Below are 22,169 nucleotides of genomic sequence, written 5' to 3' on the forward strand. Positions count from 1 at the left end.
TCTTGGGTGATATGCGGCCAGTGGGATGACAGGCTGTGTGACAGCCATTCTAGAGACTGGCATAGTTATAGCGCCAGCTCATTTAGTCGTGTTCACAATATAGAGAACCCGTGTATGTATTGGTTGAGTACCTTTCATATTATTGTGTACTCTTATCTTTGTATATGGTGTGTTGAGTGTTGAGTAGAGAAGAAGAAGATTTTCAGCCTCTCACCTTGTGTGTTCTCTATTAGGGTTTGTGAGTGTGTGTGTGTGCTTGCAAGAGCTCAAGCTCTCTTCCCCCCTGCATCTTTTCAGTGCATGGGGGTTCACGCAAGCTCAGGTAGGAGCTCCAGCTCCCACACAAATATATGTATGTATGCATATGTATGGATGTATGTATTGATATGTGTATATGCTCAATTGAACTCAAAATGTGATTGTTTAGTGGATGTCTCAGTGTGGCGACATGGATGTATGTATTGATATGTGTATATGCTCAATTGAACTCAAAATCTGATTGTTTAGTGGATATCTCAGCGTGGCAACAAAACCTCCACCTGATCCAGATGCAGAGGAAGGGGAGCAAGAAGAGGTAGCTGATCCTGAGAACGGTGCTGAGGTGGTGGATTTTTTGACTGAAAGTAATTTTTTTGAGGCAGTGGGAGTTGGTGTTGGTCGAACAGAGAGCTATTACATTGTGTTGGCCCTAAAGCAGCTTGGATCAAGGCCTGGAGTCTCAAAAGTGAGGTTTTTTGGAAAGTTCTTTGGGACACGAGGGTACATTCTCATCAGTTTCTACATGTAGACAAAAATCAAATTTCAAAATTTGTATTGAGTGTAGATAAATACTTAAATAAACAAAAATGGTATATATGATCTAAATACACACAAACAAACTTTTACTAAAAAAATCAAAACTTAAGTTGACTTGCATAATGCAATTCTTAGCATTCGAACCTACTTAAGAATCACATAAAGCAATTCTTAGCATTCGAACTTACACAAGAATCACATAAAGCAGTGTATTTGTAAGCCTTTAGGATTTTGCCTTCTACAGAAACTACTATATATTTGAAACCGATAAACAGCAAGATGACCAGACAGAAGCGGAGGTGGAATTTAAACCGGCTGAGTTTGGTAGACCGATCGAAGCCATACCACAAGAGAAGGAAGGGACAAATGCATACACGTATTGGGCTTGTAGCAGGCTAGGAGAAGCTTTTACCCAGTTGCCAGATGTCACGCCGTTGCAGATCAAGACAGCTAGATCTCTTACAAAGTTCTTGACAGGCAATCTTAATGTATTCACATTTCTCTCTTACTTTCAAGCAAATCAAGAATTAAGATATACACTTTACTTGGAACGAAGTTTTTTCTTTATACTTGACTAAGTGCGTGCTTTTGAAGAATATTACTAACCCTTGCCTAAGTGGCTATTTTATCACCCTGCCCAGGAAGGGGCATGAGTTTGAACTCCAACACTCGATACATAACAAATAACCCACAAAAACAAAGAGAAGAAAGTTGAATTTTAGAGCGCCTAGAAGACCAGGTTGTGAGTGTGGGCTTTTACCAGTGTAGACTTTATGCCTAAAAGCATTTTTCTAGCCTTGACTCAAAACACAAATGAGTAACACGCAATTAGGGTTGAAGAAAGTTGCATGGTTTTCTCAGGGGACTTGTGCTTGATCTCATTATTATTATTGAATCTCCCAATAAAGTGCAAGGCTCCTTTTTTTGGGAAGGTCTCTAAAGGACTTAAGTAAGCCATTTTCATTAATAGTGATAGGCTTATCATTTTCAGGACAATGTAAAGTGAATTAAGGACACTGCTTTTATTAACTGGAACTTTAAATATTTAGTCAAAGCCTACATAAGTGAGTGGATTGCTTATAAGTAGATATCTCTGCCAGGGAGGACTCCCAAGAGATTAGCACCCATATCAGGCCTTGGCCAAGATTCAGCTAGGCACTTGGAAAGTGGGCTCCGGTGTATGGAGTTGTCACGGTTAGGACAAAGTGCATGTTCCATGTAGGGCTCCATTCACGTTGGGGGGTGCATGGTTCTTGTGAACAGAGCATGGTGAGCTTGCCTGCGAGCCCTTGTATGGTTTTTGTGTTCTACCCATGTTAAGATGGAGTTTAAGCGATTGTGTGAGACTCAGGCTGTGGGCTCCTTTAGTCCTACAGATGCACAGCCTGTTTTAAGGCGGTTGCAGATGAAGATGGAGGATGGAGGTAGCGGGGTCATGTATGCAAGACGGCACACATAGCATGCACAAGGAGGAGGACGTTGGTTGTGCAATGAGATACAGGTGGCATGAAGGGCCACAGTGGTCTATGGGCTTTAGTAGCATCTAGGGTAGGATGGATGGGGGGTGGCAATCTCTGGCTTTTGATTCCACCAGATTGCTCTCATTCCACCTTTCCTTCCCCTAGTTTTACCTAGAGTGTCTTCCAACTGCAATGCAGAATCCCTTTTCCGGCCTTCATCCTCTATGGATGCTGTTTTCATGGAGGCAACAAGGGTACTGGAGGTTGAAACAGGATGGCAGATAGCCTAGTAACAACACTGTCAGCCTCCTAAAAATATCTCAGCTGGAGCCTGAAGACGTTTTTGTCTTTTCACAAGCCTCTGAGAGCCAGTTTATGAGAGAGTGGGACTATGGCAACTTTTTTCACTGGCACTCATATGGGACCTTGTTGGCAGCACAACCCACCTGCTTGGTTAAGATTTCCTCCCTGTTTGGTTTGAAATCTGCCTTTTGTATATTTTTTCATACTTACTAGAAGTCTCTTTTCTAGGGGGAAAAAAAATATGTAGCCAGGTTTCCACCCAAGCCTTACCAAAGACTACGCTGACTGCAGTCAGGCAACATCTACTATTGTAGAACAGGCTCCTATCTCTTAGTGACTAGGCAAATGGTCTCCACTTGTGCGCTGACCGGTCATCTCCTGCCTGAAGCAAGCCTTCAGGTATTTTGAGAGTTATTTCCTAAACCCTTCCATATATCATCAAGGCACACCTTCAAAGGAGGGTAATCTGACAACACAGTGCTAAGATGCTTTATCCCCTCGCCCAATCAGTGGCACCCATCCACATAGAAGTGACAAGACAAGTTAGATGCCAAGTCTTCTGATTACAATAAAAGAACCGTAGATCCCTGGATTCTGGCCCATGTGGCCATGAGGGTGTGGATGATATCACTTCAAGTCCTGCAAATGCACTGTGACTCAAAAACCAAAGTGCCCTCAACGGCCTCAGTGCATCTAGCCTTTCAAATGTGCCAGGCTGCAGTGCTAGCAATAATCTCCCATGCACTATCTAGCCTCTATGCAGGTGGAACGTATCCTGACGCCGGCATGTCTTGAAGACAACTGCTGAGCAACTCCCGGACTGATCATAATGACCAGATCCTTCTCGTTCCCTTCATACCTGAGCTGTGGGTTTGATTGTGTAAACCAAATGCTCACCAAATGATAGCACCAAAAGAAATGTAAGCATCCTTCCTCATCTTTCTAAGAAGATGAGCTATTGCAACAAAACCTCTATGCTTCCTGGCACTCCCATAAGCAATGGTAGACTGACTGTCTTTGAAGCTCTTGCACATCTTGGGCATGCTGGGCTAACATGGACGACCGATCTCTTCTGGTTGGTGGCAAGACCATCACGTAGAGAAAGCCAAATATAAGGAGGATATTTGTGTCCTCTTGTGTCACATGCACTTTGCACTGTAGTGCACGGTGACAAGATGGCTCATCATCAGTGCATCATTGTACAACAGTAGGACCCTTTAGGATATGATTTTGTCGTATGCCGTGGCCCCATTGTAAGCCCCAGTCCAGGATATATTAGGCATGAGCAACGTAGGTCTTTCCTCAGCCTTAGTCAATCAGTCAAGTCCCTTAACCCACTTGAAGAGAATCATTCATTCATGTAGAAGTCAATAGAAGCCTTAGGGTTTGCATTAGGTCATCATAGCATTCATCTCATGTGCATGCGAACCATATGCGAACCATTGCATATGCATATAATCAATTGCATAAGCCTTAGACCATTTTATCCAAGCTAATCATCCAGTTGGCAGCATTAATATCCAGTCGACCAGCATTATTAGCATTATATTCAGCATATTCTAATCGTGTAGCTTATTTACATCAGCCGAAATGCCCTACAGCCAGCCGACCAGCCATATACATGCATATAAATAGCAAGAGATTGCATTCATCATCGATCAAGCATACAAGTATTCAGCCATCCAGAAAACGCATCAGCATCAGCCTTGTGAAGAAGCGCTTCAGTCCAACAGCTCTTCCCAGCCTCACATCAGAATTCAGCATTCATACCTCATCATTGTTCTCCATCCTCCCAGGTGAAGGAAAACACAACATATTCAGTCATCATTATTGCATATTCACAGCCATAGAACAGTCCCAATTCAGCCTTCTCTTAGCCTCAGTCTTGCAGCCTTCCTACAGCCCCTTGGAAGAGTGCATTGGCATTGAGATTGATCATCATTGGTGCTTCTACAACAGTGTACAGTCAGCCCAACTCTTGGTCTTCCGAAGGTCTTGCGTTTGGCTTATCTACAGCCCCAAAGTCAGTCCTACAATCATTCTTTTCAAAGTAATAAAGCAAATACTCCTAGCAATACGAGGGGCCCCTTTAGTGGATAATTTGGGACCCAATAAGCGGGAAAGGGAAAGGGAGGCCATGCATCTACATTTTCAACATACCCTCTCTTCCTTCTCTTTGCCCATAGGTGCGACTAGCTAGACTCCCGCAACATCAACGACCGTCATCCGGGCTCAACCAAATTTTAGGAAGTATGACAGTAAGTGTGATCATTCAGCTGTCAATCAATTTATTCATCAATTTAATGCATATTTTCCTGTGGCTAAGCTGACAGATTTGCAAGATAAAGTCCACGTAGCGGCTTCCCACCTCACAGGTGAGGCAATCACTTGGTGGCAACATTGGTCTAGTTTACATACAGACCTGACCACAGGTGTCACAACTTTTCATTGGGACACCTTCGTCCATGACCTGAAGACCAGATTTCTCCCTCCCCACTATATGACCAACCTGGTAGATGAGTTCTATGGACTCAAACGGAATGGGTTGCCTGTGCTTCAGTTTCCCGGTAAGGTTATCACTTTAGCACAACAGGTAGGGTTATCTAAGTGGGCTAAGATGGATCAATTCATTTGTGGATGGGATTCTAACATTCGGTTCACAGTTCGCAACTTTGAACCCAGCACATATGACCGGGCTTTACTCTCGCTCAAAATGAAGATGAACGGAGGCAAGTCAAAACAACCCTAGTCTCGTACCAAACCCCAGCAGCAGCAATCTGTTTCGCAGTCGAGGAAGGGTACTCCATCTTCTAAAGACGCTAAGAAGGACAACAGTTCTAGCTCTAGTCCAGGAGGTAAGAAGAATAAGGAATTGAAACCTAAGAAAACCCCCGAGGAAAAGGCTAAAGCAGGCATCATTGGAGTCTATGTTCCTCCAGAGGAGCAAAGAAAGTACCAGACAGAGAACCGTTGTTTCTTCTGTCATACATTGGGGCATGGTAAGAAGGATTGTCCGAAATAGCAAGCGGAGCAAGCCTCCAAGCAGCCTTCTGCCACAGTTTCCATATCTCTTGCTCCTCCAGCATCTCTTGCTGCCGCCAATGCGTTTCAGCTCTTACCTTCTATGCATCCCATGCCATCTGTGGTGTTTGATGCTAAGCAGGAGGGTGAGGTTGCAATCACAGAAAAGCTTGATCCAAGCTTATGGCTCTGCAAAGGGTGGCCAGTTTGTAGTCCTTTTTGACATGGGGAAGTTCTGAGGACGCCATCTCTACCCAGTTGGCTACCAAAATGAGATGTACCTTAGTGCCCTATCATTTGGAGGTGGATGGGTTTACACCTGGTCTCTACACCCACATATCTCAAAAGGCACAACATCTTTCTTTTCAGGTTCAAAAGGCCTCATTCCAGCAAGATTTCATTGTCTCTCCTCTTTTGGGGTATGACATGATATTAGGAATCCAGTGGTTTCGCCAGTATGAACCCATTCCCAATTGGGGGTAGGACACTTTTATTATCTATAAAGGTTTTCGTGAGCCTGTCATGATTTGTGGGTAGGAACATTCTTGGCATTCCTTTGATTTCTCATCTCTAGGCCCGATGAGTTATCCACAAGGGAGCAGAAGGAGCATTGATTTGTGTTCGTGCAGACAGTGTCTATCTAATCTAACACTTGTCTCATCTTCTTCTTCACTCCCTTAGTTGATAGATCTCCTTTCTCGACATTTGAACATTATGCTTAAGGATGATTCCCCACCCAGTCTCTCTCTCTCTCTCTCTCTCTTCGCTGCCTGCATCTTTCTCTCTCGTCGTCCCCCTTTCCCCACCCGCCCTTGCTCAGGCCCCCAAGGCAGCAACATAATCCTATCTGCTGCTACTTGCCTCCCCACTTGCAGCTAGCCATCTATGGGGGCCACCAGTTGAGGACCAAAATCAGTACAAGAAGGGGGACCCCTTCAGTCCAACATGGACAGCTCGCCGGCAACAAGGACTAGAGGTGAGAAGGAGAGAAAATACAACTCGATTTGGGCGAGCACACAAAAGATTGGTGACCCCCATATCAAAACATGCTTGACCACCATGAGAGAAGTATGCAAAATGCAGGATATAGACATTGAGCACCTACAAAAGAAGCTCGAGGAGAACAAGGATAGTGATGACCTTAGGCGTGAGTTGCGTGCCTCCATGCAAGAGGAGATGGATAGGTGGAAGGTAGACATGCAGGTATACATGGCAACTCAGCTAAGCAAGATGCAGAAGGAAATGGTCCAAATGTTGGATGCAAAAACCAGCCACCACACCTCGCTAATTACGGAGCTGGAGGCCCAAGTCGCCACCCTTAAAGTGGAAAACGAGACCTTGAGGGCACGTACTCAATTCAAAGAAGGAGAAATTCAACTATCCCTCAATGATGAGCTGAATACACTTAGAGAGCAAATGAAGACCCTCTAGGAACAAGAGGAGAAGAAGGCAAATGAGGCAACCACATGGGCCGAGGTGATTAAGAAGACACGGAAACAAGTGGAAGAAGCGGGCAGTTGGATTGAGGTTGCGAAGAAGCAACGGAACCCACCATCATCCCCAAACATCATCAATGACACACTTGAAGAGGAGAAAAGAAGGAAGATTAGGGCATTGAATGTGAGAGTGGTGGGATGGAAGGAAGGAGCCTTGCCGAAAGAGGACACCATAGCACTATGTAGAAAGCTGGAAATCGCTCATAGCCCCTTCGTCGAGGCATGGAGGGTGGGCAAAGACACCACCAAGGAACCCACACTCATCCTCAAGTTTGCGGGGTTGGAGGCAAGGCAAGCATTCCTTACCAAAAGGCGGGCACTAAAAGGAGAAAAGACTTACCTCAAAGACGATCTCACACTAGCACAGGTGGCACACAGGAGGGAGTGCATGCCACGCATCCTGGATGCACGGAAGGCAGGGAAATGGGAAGTGTACAGTGATTGGAGGGTGATCATCATTGAGCGATGTGCCCAATGATGGTGCGAGACCTATGAGACCAAGCTTGAGATTGCGATTTGGAACTGCAATGGCGCCTTGAGGACAGATGCAGGTCTGTTCGAAGAGACATTTAGAGGGAGAGACTTGGTCTTATCCATAGAGACATATCAGTGCCAGGGGAGTCGGCGTCCGGAGGTGAGAGGATACAGATGGGAGTCTGTTCACCGCCCACACCCACGCACAGTTGGGGGTACCCGGGGGTTGGGAGGGGTGGCTTTACTATACAGAGAGGAGCTTCAACATCTCAACCACCCTCCATACGTCCGCTTTAGCCGCCTTCCCGCACTCTGGAGCCACCCCTACATCACCAGGAGGGGCTGTCCCATAGAATAGCTGGTACGACGAGGAATGTCGTGATACCCAAGCCCATCTACGTCACCAGTAGGCGTGAGTGGTCTTTCGACGTCTCACACGGAGAAAGAAGAGAGCCTACCTAGCTAGGCTTGAGCAGGAGCTATACCAGCTATTTCTTGGAAGGGGCTGTAAGGAGGCCTGGAGGATCTTCCAGGATCATCGCCTTCCGACTCCGATTACTTCACCCAGCATCTGGCACACCTATGCCACCTCTCTCTACTATACCCCCGAGCAGCCACCTCTCCCCCATCCACCCGAACCTCATCCCCCACACTCTTCCTTCTTTCACCTTAGCATGGTGAGAGATGCTATTGACAGGATGCAGATTGGGAATGCACAGGATCATGATGGACTCCTCACCGAGCATTTCTCCCATGCTAGGGACACGCTAGCCCCTTTACTGGTTCACATGTTTAACAGAGCTTTATGTGAGGGCTTCCCTGTCAGCTGGTTATCAAATACTATTGTACCTATCTTGAAAGCAGGAGACCCCATGGACCCCAACAACTACAGGACTATCATGATTGGTCACACACCTTGGCCAAGAGCTTAGTAGATGGTCCGAGGAGCAGAGACTTAGAGCACCAGGGAAGGCAGGCTTCAGGAGAGGGCACTTCACACTAGATCATATCTTTACACCACGGGGGATCATTGAGGATGGGAGAGCTCACGGGCATCGGATATACTGTTGCTTTGTGGATTTTCGCAAAGCTTTTGATACCGTGCGACTGATGAGGAGACTGCAGGATATGGGAGTGCCAGCAGAGATGCTTTGGGGGATCATTACACTCTGAGTCAGTCACATGCAGAGTACGGGCTCCAGGAGGTGACTTAGAGATCATACACAGCACTATTGGGTGAAGCAGGGCTGCCCCTTGTCTCCTACTCTATTTGGTCTATACATTGACGAGATCTCGGATTACATAGATAGACAGGGAGGACTAGGAGCACATTTGGCAGGAGTCCTGATACCGATCCTCTTGTATGCAGATAATATTGTTCTTATTTCTGATTCACCAGAGGGGCTGCAGAGGCATTTGGATGCATTACGGGCCTTTTGCGAGGACCGGGACCTCACTGTGAACCTTGGAAAGACCAAGGTCATGATCTTTAACACCTCCTCACAGTGGATAAGTAGATCTGCAGTAAAGTTTACATACAGTTGAGAGCATGTGGAGTTTGTTACCTCATATGTATACCTTGGGATCACTTTTGCTGGACCTCAGTTCTCGATGCGGAAGGCGGCCGAAGCTAGATTGATGAGGGCATATGTAGCCCTTGGCTCGCTAGAGAAGCAATGGTCATAGATATAGTTTCAAGAGCCGAGGACGAAGCTTTGCCTATTTGATACTCTAGTTACACCTGCACTACTGTATGGTGGCCCCATTTGGGGTCCTAGCTTATACGACAGGAGGAGACAGAGAGAGAGTCGGCCAAGACAGATACAGAGGAGGTATATGATGGGTGGAAGCTGATGGAGAGGCCCCTAGTGGCGATGATCTCACACGTGATTAGGAGTAAGCCATTAGTGCCACATGAGATTGTGCGGGCAGAGATGGGGGCTGCACCGATAGTGACAGAGGCTCTATTCTAGACAGTGACATATTGGCACAGGTTATGGGAGCTTCCACTTGATAGCTACCCCCGGCTAGCCTTGGAGTCCTCGAGACACTTGAGGGAGATACAGAGTGCTGGTATGCATAGGTAGGCACTTGATTTGGCATGCACGGTATGCAGATGGAGGCACTCCCCCTTTCCAGTACAACATAGAGGCCCCGTCATTTGCTCTCAGCCGCATAGAACGCAACAAGGTTATCAGGAATGTCAGACTGGATACTCAGAGGACATGGAGTTCACCTAGTCGTCCACTGGGGATGAAGATGGCCTTCTACAGAGATCACCTCCTATGCTTGACAGAGAATGGCTTCGTTATCCGCCCGTGCTACATGGACACACCTATCCTCTGGGTTGATGTGGGATTGGCCAGATTTGCACCTCGTCCCACTAGTTGAGAGTGGAGACTGCACCAAAGCACAGGATATGCCAGCTCTGTCACATAGAGCCTGAGACAGAGGATCATTACATATGCCGATGCCTTGTATTCTATGAGATTCGGGGGAAGTTCCGCTGCCTCTTCCAAGCTGGGTTCGGACCACTTTCCAGGATCATGGACTTCCCGGATCAGAGATGCGTGGGATTTTTTCTTCTAGAGCTCCGTAGACACAAGGAGTCCGTAGTGAGATCCAGATTAGCTGTACTTGCTAGAGGTCCAGCACAGAGATCTCTCACCGACTTCTTCCATCCTAGCACTCCGAGGGCCGATCCACCCATCATACCCAGACCACAGGCTAGTGCAGGAGCTTAGCCGAGAGGTGTGGCTCGACAGAGCCAATGAGTTATGCAGAGCTCGACGCCCCATACCCCATGGCCGTCACCCAGGGCCATGCCACCACAGGAGGATCCGGGCCATCATCTCCCATCATCGCAGGACCTCCTTGTGCCAGCTCAATTTTACCACCTTAAGCACCATGTCACAGCGGCCCATGAGGGATGTATTAGGGTGATATGAGAGCTCTCTGCTCATGTACCTAGATCAGATTTTAAAGTTCTAGATTTTTGTTATCTTTCTTTATTACTATTTTGTACTTAGGATGATGTACCTCATGGATATGATGTAACCTTTTGGTCTCACAGGTCATTTTGGCCTTTTGAAGATGTTAATACAACTTCCTTTCTTTCTTTCTTTCTCTCTCTCTCTCTTTCTCTCTCTCTCTCTCCCCCCCTCGTCTTGAGGATCATCATATGGATTTGGTCGCTGGGGTAGAACCTCCTAGCAAGTTTCCTTATTGTCTTTCCATGACTTTAGAGGGCAAGCTACAAAAGCAGTCAGTGATCACAATGCTCGAACATTGGAAGCCTGTTCTTTCTGAACGAGTTTTCACAATCAAAACAGAGCACGAAGAACTTAAGTGGCTAGAGACGATGCCAAGTGCCCATTGGATTGATCGGTAAGCCAGATGGAGTCTGATCTTCCACCAGTTTGGAGGAATGATCGAGCACATCCTTGGTAAGCATTGCCTAGTGGCAGATGCTCTTAGTAGAAAGACCAGAATCCAGACCATGCAGGAGTCTACCATTCTCGAGATCCCTGGAAATGACTTGGTTAGCATGAAAGATCAGTCTGTCGATTCCGCAAAGTTTGGTACTCAATACAGTTTGGCTCTCAATTCTGAGCCTGGCCATTATTTAGCGCACAGACAGGCAAATAAATTTAGACGAGATGCCCACTTCAAGGAAGGGGATTGGGTCTATTGGCATATCATGAAACAGAGATTGACACAAGTGGGCAAACGTTTTCCCAAGCTTTCTTTCCATAGTTTTGGACCTTTTTCTATAGTTAAGAAGCTAAGTGATGTCTCCATAAAGTTAAAGTTGCCTAACAGTTGGATGATGCATGATGTTTTCCATGTTTCTTGGCTAAAACCATATGTTGGACCAGAAGTTTTTTTTTGTTTTAGATGAATAGCAGCCAGACATGGTTGACGAAGTAGAAGTCATTGAGCCCGAGCAGATCCTTCTTCATCGTTGGAAGGATGGTTCCGGTCGAAGACTTCATATAAGTTCTACACAAAGTTCTAAGATCGAGGTACTCCCGAAGCAATTTGGCTAGATGAAGAGTTATTTCAAGAGTACCTCCTAGTTGTTGGTGGACTACTTGGAAGCCATGAACCTGTTGCCAAGCTAAGCAAGAGGGAATGTCACATGCACTCTGTAGTGTAGTGCATGGTGACAAGATGGCTCATCATTAGTGCATCATTGTACAGCAGTAGGACCCTTTAGGATATGATTTTGTCGTATGCCGTGGCCCCATTGTAAGCCCCGGTCCGGGATATGTCAGGCACGAGCTACATAGGTCTTTCCTCAGTCTTAGAGTGTCAGTCAATCAGTCAAGTCCCTTAACCCACTTGAAGAGAATCATTCATTCATGTAGAAGTCAGTAGAAGCCTTTGGGTTTGCATTAGGTCATGGTTTGCATTGGATATCATTCATCTCATGTGCATGTGAACCATTGCATAAGCATATAATCCATTGCATAAGCCGTAGACCATTTTATCCAAGCTTCTCATCCTGTCATACTTCAGCATTAATATCTAGTCGGCCAGCATTATTAGCATTATATTCAGCATATTCTAGTCGTGTAGCTTATTTACATCAGTCGACCTGCCCTACAGCCAGCCAACCAGCCATATACATGCATATAAATAGCAAGAGATTGCATTCATCATCAATCAAGCATACAAGTATTCAGCCCTGCATCTTCGGAGGTTTGACAGAAACTCAGTACGAAGGGCTTTGTGTGAATATATACTCTTATGTGTGTGTGTGTGGAGTGCGTGTGTGAGAGCATATCTTGATACAGAGTCATACACCCACTATTGGGCAGTGATGACGTTAGTAGGGATGTCGTAGTATCTAGTCCATACTATGCATAATGGAGTTGATAGTTATATAGTCTTGTGGATTGACTACCATGAGTATATAACATGCACGTTCCTAAAAGGTGAATTTGGGCATGTTCTTGGATTCATCTAGGTACATAATTCAGCCGTATTAGCGGACATGCAGATTTCACATTGTGAAGTTTTCGTCCGAGTTGCAGCCAATTGATATTGTGCTAATTCTTTCTTCTTTAGCGGTGCATTTGCCCTATCAACTACTTATTTGGTGTACTAATTCTTTCTATTTACTACTTCCCTTAGTGCTAGGCTTCATTATGGCTGAGTCTGCCCTGCATCTTCGGAGGTTTGACAGAAACTCAGTACGAAGGGCTTTGTGTGAATATATGCTCTTATGTGTGTGTGTGTGTGGAGTGCGTGTGTGAGAGCATATTTTGATAGAGAGGTCTACACCCACTTGTAACACGCGGAAGCTCTGGGGGTCTTCTTTCAGCCCTAAACACCATCTAGAACATGCTGATGCAAAAACGCAGACAGAAGGGAGAGTAGAGAGAGAGAGAGATAGCTGGAATTTTAGTATCCTTATATGGTACAAAAAGGTACCCTAATCTACAGCCATAGGCTGCCTTACATAAAAGGTGGAATACACCCAAAACTACTCCTAGTACTTGACCCATTCCATAAGGGAATGAATGATTATAACAATGAGCATATGCGCCTTTTATAGGCCCTTTGGACACAAGGAGAGCTGGCCGATTGCTGGTCGGCGAGCCGACATGGCATCTTCTCCATAAAACGCAGCGCTTGCAGCCGACAGCAGCCCTAGTACAGCTGACTCCTAACTGGTTCAGCCGACAGACCTTCTTGCAGGCGACAGCTTCTTCCAAGTGCTCCATGCCTTGCTCCAAGTCCACACTAGCCACTTCTACACCTTATGCTCCAACTTCTGGTTCTAAATGCTCTTTTTCTGGCTGCCCCTTCTGGATTAGCTTCTGAGAATGTCCATGGGCAATTCTTGCACATGACACCACTATTGGGCACTGATGACATTAGTGGGGATGTCGTAGTATCTAGTCCATACTATGCATAATGGAGTTGATAGTTATATAGTCTTGTGGATTGATTACCATGAGTATATAACATGCACATTGCTAAAAGGTGAATTTGGGCATGTTCTTGGATTCATCTAGGTATATAATTCAGCCGTATTAGCGGACATGCAGATTTCACATTGTGAAGTTTTCGTCCGAGTTGCGGCCAGTTGATATTGTGCTAATTCTTTCTATCTTTAGTGGTGCATTTGCCCTATCAACTACTTATTTGGTGTACTAATTCTTTCTATTTACTACTTCCCTTAGTGCTAGGCTTCATTATGGCTGAGTCTGCCCTGCATCTTCGGAGGTTTGACAGAAACTCAGTACGAAGGGCTTTGTGTGAATATATGCTCTTATGTGTGTGTGTGTGGAGTGCGTGTGTGAGAGCATATCTTGATACAGAGTTCTACACCCACTATTGGGCACTAATGACGTTAGTGGGGATGTCGTAGTATCTAGTCCATACTATGCATAATGGAGTTGATAGTTATATAGTCTTGTGGATTGACTACCATGAGTATATAACATGCACGTTCCTAAAAGGTGAATTTGGGCATGTTCTTGGATTCATCTAGGTATATATAAGTATTCAGCCATCCAAAAAATCAGCCTTGTGAAGAAGCGCTTCAGTCCAACAGCTCTTCTCAGCCTCACATCAGAATTCGGCATTCATACCTCATTGTTGTTCTCCATCCTCCTGGGTGAAGGAAAACGCAGCATATTCAGTCATCATCATTGCATATTCACAGCCATAGAACAGTCCCAATTCAGCCTTCTCTCAGCCTCAGTCTTGCAGCCTTCGTACAGCCCCTTCGCAGAGTGCATTGGCATCGAGATTGGTCATCATTGGTGCTTCTACAGAAGTGTACAGTCAGCCTGACTCTTGGTCTTCCGAAGGTCTTGCATTTGGCTTATCTACAGCTCCAAAGTCAGTCCTACAGTCATTCTCTTCAAAGTAATAAAGCAAACACTCCTAGCAATAGGAGGGGGTCCTTCAGTGGGTAATTTGGGATCCAATAAGGTGTACAGATCTCTATCTCTCTCTCGCCGGCTGGCCACAGGTGTTACTACATATAGACAGTCAGGCATCATCTTCCGATCCCTCATTCAGTGGAAGAAGAGAGCATTCGTAGCTCGGATGGAGAGAGACATCTATCAGTTGTTTTTGAGTCAGGATTCTGGGGAGGCCTGGAGATTGCTTAGAGTGCAGCTTAGAGTGCACCCCCCGCCTCCGGCCATTACCTCTCTAGATACATGGGGCGAGTATGCAGCCTCCCTCTACACAGTACCAGAGCAGCCACCACTACCGAACCCTCCAAAGCCTTGTCCACCCACTTCTACCTTCTTCACAGCAGAGATGGTGAGGAGGGCCATCAACGGATTGCATACAGGGAGGGCACAGGATCATGAGGGCATTGTAGCCGAGCATTTCATACATGCTAGAGATATGATTGCAGACTTGCTAGCTCTCATGTTTAATAGAGCCATGCGTGAGGGGTTTCGTGGGACTTGGAGTACTTCCACGATTGTGCCGGTACTCAAGTCTGGAGATCCGAGCCTGCCGACTAACTACCGCACCATTATGATTGGTCACTCGCTGGCCAAGCTATATGCCTCTATTCTTGCGCAGGAGTTGAGCAAATGGGCAGAGAGACAAGGGGTCTGAGCTCAGGGACAGGCCTGTTTCAGGAGGAGATTCTCTACTTTGGATCATATCTTTACCCTCAAGGCTATCGTTGAGGAAGGCAGAGCACATGGGAGGAGGATCTACTGTGGCTTTGTGGATTTCCGCTAGGCCTTTGACACAGTGCCCAGAGCTAGACTGATGCGCAGGCTGCAAGACTTGGGGGTTCCATGTGAGCTCATTTGGGGTATTATGGAACTTTATGAGACAGTAGTTGGGCAGGTGCAGACTTCAGAGGGTCCCTCCTAGCCAATACACTCCACTATAGGGGTGAAACAGGGCTGCCCCATCTCTCCGACTCTATTTGGACTATACATTGATGAGATCTCTGATTATATTGGGACACGAGGGGACAGAGGAGCTCAGTTGGCTAGCACTTCGATACCTCTGCTCTTATATGCTGATGATATTGTGCTTATAGCAGACTCACTAGAGGGTATGTAGAGGCACTTGGATACTTTACATGCTTATGCACAGGACAGTGGGCTCTCAGTTAACCTTGGTAAGACGAAGGTTATGGTGTTTAACACTACAGCTCAGTGGGTCTGGAGATCAGCGCCTATTTTCACATATGGGCAGAAGACAATGGAGTATGTTGACTCATACACATATCTTGGAGTGGTGTTCACTGGTCCCACATTTTCCATGAGGGGGGCAGTAGAGGCCAGATTGACTAGAGGATATGCAGCACTAGGAGGTCTAGAGAGGATGTGCTCACAGGTACAGTTTCACGAGCTACGCACTAAGCTGTGGCTTTTTGACATGTTGGTCACATCGGCTATGCTATATGGAGTACAGATCTGGGGGCCTAGCCTAGATCGTCACAGTCGATCAGGACGCACATACGATGGATGGAGATCGATGGAGAGACCACTTGTGTCCATGATCTCCAGGATGATTCGGTCTAAGGCCTTGGTACCCCATGAGATTATCAGAGCCGAGATGGGAGCACCAGCGATCGTAGTTGAGGCTCTTGCCAGATCAGTGTCCTTCATTCATAGCACCTGGGAGCTTCCCCGACACCGGTATGCACGACTTGCTTTTGAGTCCTCTCATCAGCTAGCCATGGAGGGAGACACTTCATGTTGGTATGCGCAGATAGCATCCTGGTTTGAGCTCCACGGGTTCAGTTTAGATAGACTTCCACCCTTCCAGTACTCTGTGGAGGCACCCTCTCTCACCTTGACACATTCTGAGATTAGTAGAGTCATGAGACAGGACCTCATTCAGTTGGACACTAGGAGGACATGGCTAGAGCCCTCACAGGAGTTGGGGACGAAGATGGCTTTCTATAGAGACCATCTTTCTCGCACCACTGAGGATGGCTTTATACTTAGACCGAGCTACATGGATACCCATCTGTCTCATGGATTGAGGTGCGCCATTGGGCAGATCCGCACCTCTTCACATCAATTAGAGATAGAGACAGGAAGATTTAAAGGCATACCTCTAGGGGACAGAATTTGTCAGATTTGTTGGATAGAGCCAGAGACGGAGGAGCACTACATCTGTCGCTGCACAGCATATTATGAGATTCAAGGGCGCTACCATTGCCTTTTCAGAGAGTATTCGGACCACTGGCTAGAGTCATGGACTATTGTGATCAGCGATGCTTGGGTTTTTCTCTTCCGGAGATCCGCAGGCTCAGAGAGTCCATTATCAGGAGCAGACGCCTGAGTGGCAGGGAGTCCACACAGAGACAGATTACTGACTTCTTTAGAGGGACTACCCGAGAGGACACACAGCCGACAGCCCAGCAGTGGGCACCCCGTGGGACTCTAGTTGAGAGAGCTATCCAGTTGGGCAGATCCAGACGCTCGAGGGTTCGCGGATCCTCACATCGGAGACGGTGCCTACACCGGAGGATTCAGAGCATCATTGCGAGGCATCGGGCTCGTCCGACCAGGCATCTCACTATGGCAGATATCTAGGCCATCCGGCAGAGACCCATGCTAGAGCTCCTACGATGATTACGACTCCAGCCATACACTGTTGTACTCATTGTCACTTTTGTACTCCCCCATATTCATGTATTCATGTACTCATGTACCCCATTTTGACTAGTAGCATTAGCTTCCCACTCTCCCTAGTTGTTGCTTCCGGATGCTCCCTACTGATGTATTGTAGAGCTAGATACTTACCCTCAGTTCTTTCTTTTCTTTTCCAGACAGTGTATCAGATGTCACATGGTTGTAACTTTGGTCTCATAGGTTACTTTGGCCTTTTGAAGATGTTAATATAACATTTCATTTCATTTTTTTTTTCCCGAGAAAAGATCCTTTCATTAGTTATGTAAAAAATGCCCGTAGGGCTACAAAAGAGATCTCTCCTGCTCCTAACAGAGAGAAGAGCAGTGAATACATCATGGCAGCCCGGGAGACTCTCCCTAGGTGCTGCAAAATACAAGCATCAGTCTAAAGAACTGAGCGGCTAAATCATACAATAGGGGGGGGGAAGAGCCAAACAGGTGGCCTGTAGTGCCAACTGGGGGATCCAGTGTGTAGGGTGTAGAACGGGCCGCAGCGCCAAGTGGTGTGAAAGGCCTGGCGCCGTAAGATCGCCTCATCCGAGTCTCCCCGGATGCGGTCGTACTGTCCTCGCAGGGTGTGGATCAACTCCTGCCAAATCCCCCGAACAGTCTCTGCTGGTGGCTCTAATCTCCCCTCAAAGGTCATAAAGCACCGGGCCCTCCAGGTGAACCAGATGGTGAGGCTGCTGAGGAGCTCCCATCGTAAATCCCTCTCCTGTGTCCAGCTGGCGGATGAGAAATCCGGTGCCGGAACCAGGCGAGGCTGGCCCATAATAAATCTGATGGCCTGACTGCCCTGCTCCATCTCATAGCCCATAGCAGGCCCTGATGAAGTCGACCAAGCAGCGGCACCCCACGTAAACATACCCTCTGGAGAGAGGGGGGCCAGAATACGCAGCATCCGCAGCCAAATCTGCTGTGCCTGAGGGCAGTCCCAAAGGCAATGTCTCTGTGTCTCCATAGGGTGGCCGCATCGGACGCAGGCCGCCGGAAGACCGCTGTAAACAAGCCAAGTGCCAACCGCTGAGCCCCTGTGGGCGACCAGCCACTGAAAAGCCGAGATCCTGCGGGCCTGTCGACTAGCCCAGAGCCGAGCGCAGAAATCCTCCAGGAACTCCTGTGATAGTCCCTGCAATTGCCAATGCCCCGCTGCCGCTGGAGAAACCGTCCTCCTCGCCGTCAAAATATGCCGTCCCAGCCGAACAGTATACTGGAAAAAGGTGATCTCTGTGGCCTCAAGGGATGCATAAGGATCATGCCACTCGTACTCCCCGGGGTCCCACTGTAGCCGGGCCAAGGGGCGCGCTGCATATGCCCATATGCGCCAATCCGGGAGCACGTCAGCAGGGTCGGGGTCAATATGCCACTTCCGAGAAGCGGCAGCCACTACCCGAATCCTCTGAAAAGTGCACTCTGCAACCAAAGGCGACTCCACCTCCACTCTCTGGAGTCTGCCCTCATCCTGTATCTCATAATAGAGGCATCTGCCATCCTCAGTGCTAGCTCTGACAGCAATCAGGATCTCCAACTGTGTAAAGGCTCCCATCCACCGTGGGGCCACTGGCTCGAGAGGTGTGAACCACTCCTCTGTAAGTGCCTCCTGAATATCATCCCTCATAATCAACCCCCCTCTGAAGTGACTCAGCCTCTCCACCTGGGTCTCCTCTGGTAGACTGCAGAAAGCCTGCCAGTCTCCAAAACTATGAGCTGGGCCTGCCGCTAAAGGTCCCCAGGCTAGACGAGGCCGAGAACCCAGCATATGACCCTGCTCTGTACGAACCGCCGGGCTCCAGATGAGCGGCTGCCTGGCCCGCTTCTCAACACAAGAAGGAGGCCGCTGAGAGAGCCCTGGTCTCAGCAGCTCCCAAGCTCTCAGGATACTCAAAGCAAATCTGTCCTCCCATCCTCTACTGAGGCCTGTCCTCCTCATCTCTATGAAGATCCAGCGAATCTCTGGTGCCCAAGTACCCCCTGCAGGAGGCGCCCGGGCCTGCAGTCGCTGCAAGAGGAGCTCTTTCCAAGGCTCAGCGCCTGGAAGCAACCCCCGAACAATAAGCTTCCCCAATAAGGCTCTACTCTGATCGACTGGATCTATAATGCCCAAACCGCCCTGAGCCAGCGGAAGTGTAATAACTGCCCATGCAACCTTTGCCCGAGCTGGCTGACCGTCCCGCCCAGACCACAGAAAGTTCCTGATCAGCCTCTGTACCTGGCTGCTGCAAGAGCTCGAGAAAATCCAGCAAGACGTAATGTACCACATAGTCGCTAACAGCACCTGATTTGCCACCACCACCCTCCCAGCCAAGGATAGTCGAGCTGTACTCCAATACAAAAGTTTCTCCCTCACCTCTTAAAGTTTGAAGTGATAAAGTGGATTGCTAGAGACTCAAGAAACTCAGGATATAGAAGGCGGTGTGAGACTTGTGTGACAGGATCCTTCATTTATGCATAATTCCGCTGCATGTTACATCCTGTATGAATGTTACCACCTCCTCCAAAAAGTCCTGTGAATGTCAGATGTGATACTACAAGCCTCCCAATGAGGTCTAAGAGCAGAGACTCTTGGAATGTGTCCTAGGACAAGATGCTTGGTGTTCATCACAATATAACTAAAGAAAGGCATGCTTTTCATCAGGTTGGTAGCATCCCTTCACTCCCACTCATTGGGGTCCCAATGCAAATAATTGATGGGGAATCTGCCATACAACCAAAGGCTTCAAGCATCTGTGCTCATCCCTAGGGTGAGACCAGTTTCAAAGTGCCTCTTTGCTCTGCCGGTAACTCTCACAAGATGGACCACCAGGCCATCGGTGATATCCCGCACATCACATCTCTCCAAATACCATCCATCGTGGTGAGGGAAAAAGAATGGTGCATCGTCCTCCCCCATGAGACCGTCATTGGACGAGTGAGAGCCCTAGGAGGCATGTCGTAGTAGGAGATTTCTAGCACTATTGGGGTGAAACTGGGCTGTCCTCTATTGCCCACTCTTATTGGACCCTACATTGATGAGATCTAGAGCTTCATTGACAAATTATGTGGGGCTGGTTCCACATTGGCAGGCATGCTGATCCCGCTATTACTCTATGCAGATGACATCATCCTTCTTTCAGATTCAGCCAAGGGGCTTTAGAGATATTTGGATGTCTCATAGGATTTTTGCACTCGGTAGGACCTCACTGCATAGTCACCAGAAACAGGAAACATGGACAAGACTGGCACTCCCTAGAAACATGAACCGGTAGATGTATAGGAAACGGACAAAAAACGTTTACACGTTTAAAAAAAAACATTTGTGTTATGTTTTTAAAAAAACGTTATGACATGGAGTTTCAAGCCATTTCAGCCCGTTTTTGACTAATCTTACCTTAGAAACGACGTTTCAAGACCTTATCTTTGTACTTGCACACTAAGTAATACTACTTCTTGTTATTCTAGGTGGAGAATCTGAGATCGCCTGCGAGCTTCGCTTCTCCCCCCCCCCCCCCCCCCCCCCCCCCCCCCCGCTGCTTCTCGCCATCGCGCCCCCCCTCTCCCCCCCGCCAGTCCGCCGCTTTCTCCTCCGTCCTCTCCCCCGCCTCCTCCATTGCGCCCTCTTCGCCATCTCTCCCCCGCCTTCTGCCTCGTGTCCTCCCCCGCCTTCGCTCCCCGCCTCCCTCCTCGTTTCCGCCTTCTTTCCCCCCCGTCTTCTCTTCCTTCGCCACCTTCCACGCTGCCGTCCCGCCATTCCCCCCGCCGCTTGCTTCCTTCCCCCGTCCTCTTTTCCTCCGCCTCTCTAACCCCTTCGCCTCCTTCTCCCCCGCCTCTCTTCTCTCCCCCGCCACCTCTCCCCCCTCCGCCTACTCCTGTGCGGCGCATCTCTTCCCCCCCGCCTTCTCCCTCTCCTCCCTTCCGTCTCGCCCCGCCGCCCACCGCTAGCTCTTCCTCCCCCCCCCCCCCCCCCCCCCCCCCCGCCTTGCCCCCACTATCCTGTAGCCCTCCGCCTCTTTTTTCCTCGCAGGGCTGTGTCCCTCCCGTTGGTGACCCCGGTTTCTGGCTTTTTCCCTCTGGAGGACTCCATGGAAGCCGCTCCGACTAACCCTGCCGATTCCGGTCTCCGTCTGGAGTTCACAGCTGAAGATCTTCAGTTGTTTGTTTCCACAGTTTCCGCTCTTGAGGCCTCTTCCTTGGTCTGCAAGATAGTGGGTAGCCGTCCGATGCGGAGAGAGCTTCGCGACCTTCTGCAAGGCAGCCTTGTTGGCGTGCCCGCCAAGATTGTCAGCGTAGATTTTTTGGGACGTGGCTACTACCAGGTGGATTTCGAGTCCCCACAGGTAGCTCAGATGGTGCTGGCTCGGAGCCCCATTGCCCTCCGCTCATCCCGGGCGTTCCTGGCGCGATGGACTCATGGTTTCGACCCCGCTTCTGACCCGCTAGCAGGCGCGACAGGTTTCCCCGTCACTATCTGCTTTCCTGGACTCCGTAGGGAGTACTTGCCCCTCTTGTCATCCATTGGCAAGGCGTTCGGGCAGGTGGTGGAGACGCCTCAGACAGCGGCCTCAGTGATTGCTCGGGCAGCAGGACTCCCGGCCATTCGGGTTGTGGTTCCGTCACCGGAGTCCCTCCCGAAGACGATCCTTCTCCCTTGTCTTTCTGGAGGACATATGATACAGCGCGTGGAGTATTCGGGCCTCCCCGGCCAGTGTTACACATGTCGGGAGATGGGCCATCTCGCACGCGCCTGTCCCCGCAAGGGGGTTCATCCTTCACGCTATGCCGCCTCTGGACCCCCTGCAGGAGTCCCGAGGGGTGGCCATCCACCTCAGAGACCGGACATCCCTGGCTCGCCACAGCAGGCGCCATCATCTGACGAGCAGGCCCCGGCGGAGGATGCCGCGCAGTCCCAGGAGGCTGGCGGATGGCAGGAGGTTCGCCGGCGGAAACGCCCGGCCCGCAGGGACCGTCGCAGACGCCAGCAGGCAGCACAGGCTAGCGGAC

The 22,169-nt window shown here is 48.6% G+C and overlaps 1 protein-coding gene across 4 annotated transcripts in view; it reads left to right on the top strand.

Annotated features, from left to right (window-relative positions):
* The window catches only part of LOC147639416 (flagellar radial spoke protein 4-like), a 129,692-nt gene that overhangs the window by 53,485 nt on the left and 54,038 nt on the right, over window positions 1-22,169 (top strand). Inside the window, exons 3-4 of one of the 4 annotated variants that reach the window (XM_086791121.1) lie at window positions 508-759; window positions 1,040-1,283. In XM_086791121.1, the coding sequence (XP_086647247.1) occupies window positions 508-759; window positions 1,040-1,283 (496 nt within the window). The remainder of the gene's footprint in view (window positions 1-507; window positions 760-1,039; window positions 1,284-22,169) is intronic. The other 3 variants (XM_086791131.1, XM_086791133.1, XM_086791125.1) reach the window with 3 other exon arrangements.

Source organism: Cibotium barometz, chromosome 4 (assembly GCF_041138505.1).
Source record: "Cibotium barometz isolate CiBa-2024 chromosome 4, ASM4113850v1, whole genome shotgun sequence".
Taxonomy (NCBI): Eukaryota; Viridiplantae; Streptophyta; class Polypodiopsida; order Cyatheales; family Cibotiaceae; genus Cibotium; species Cibotium barometz.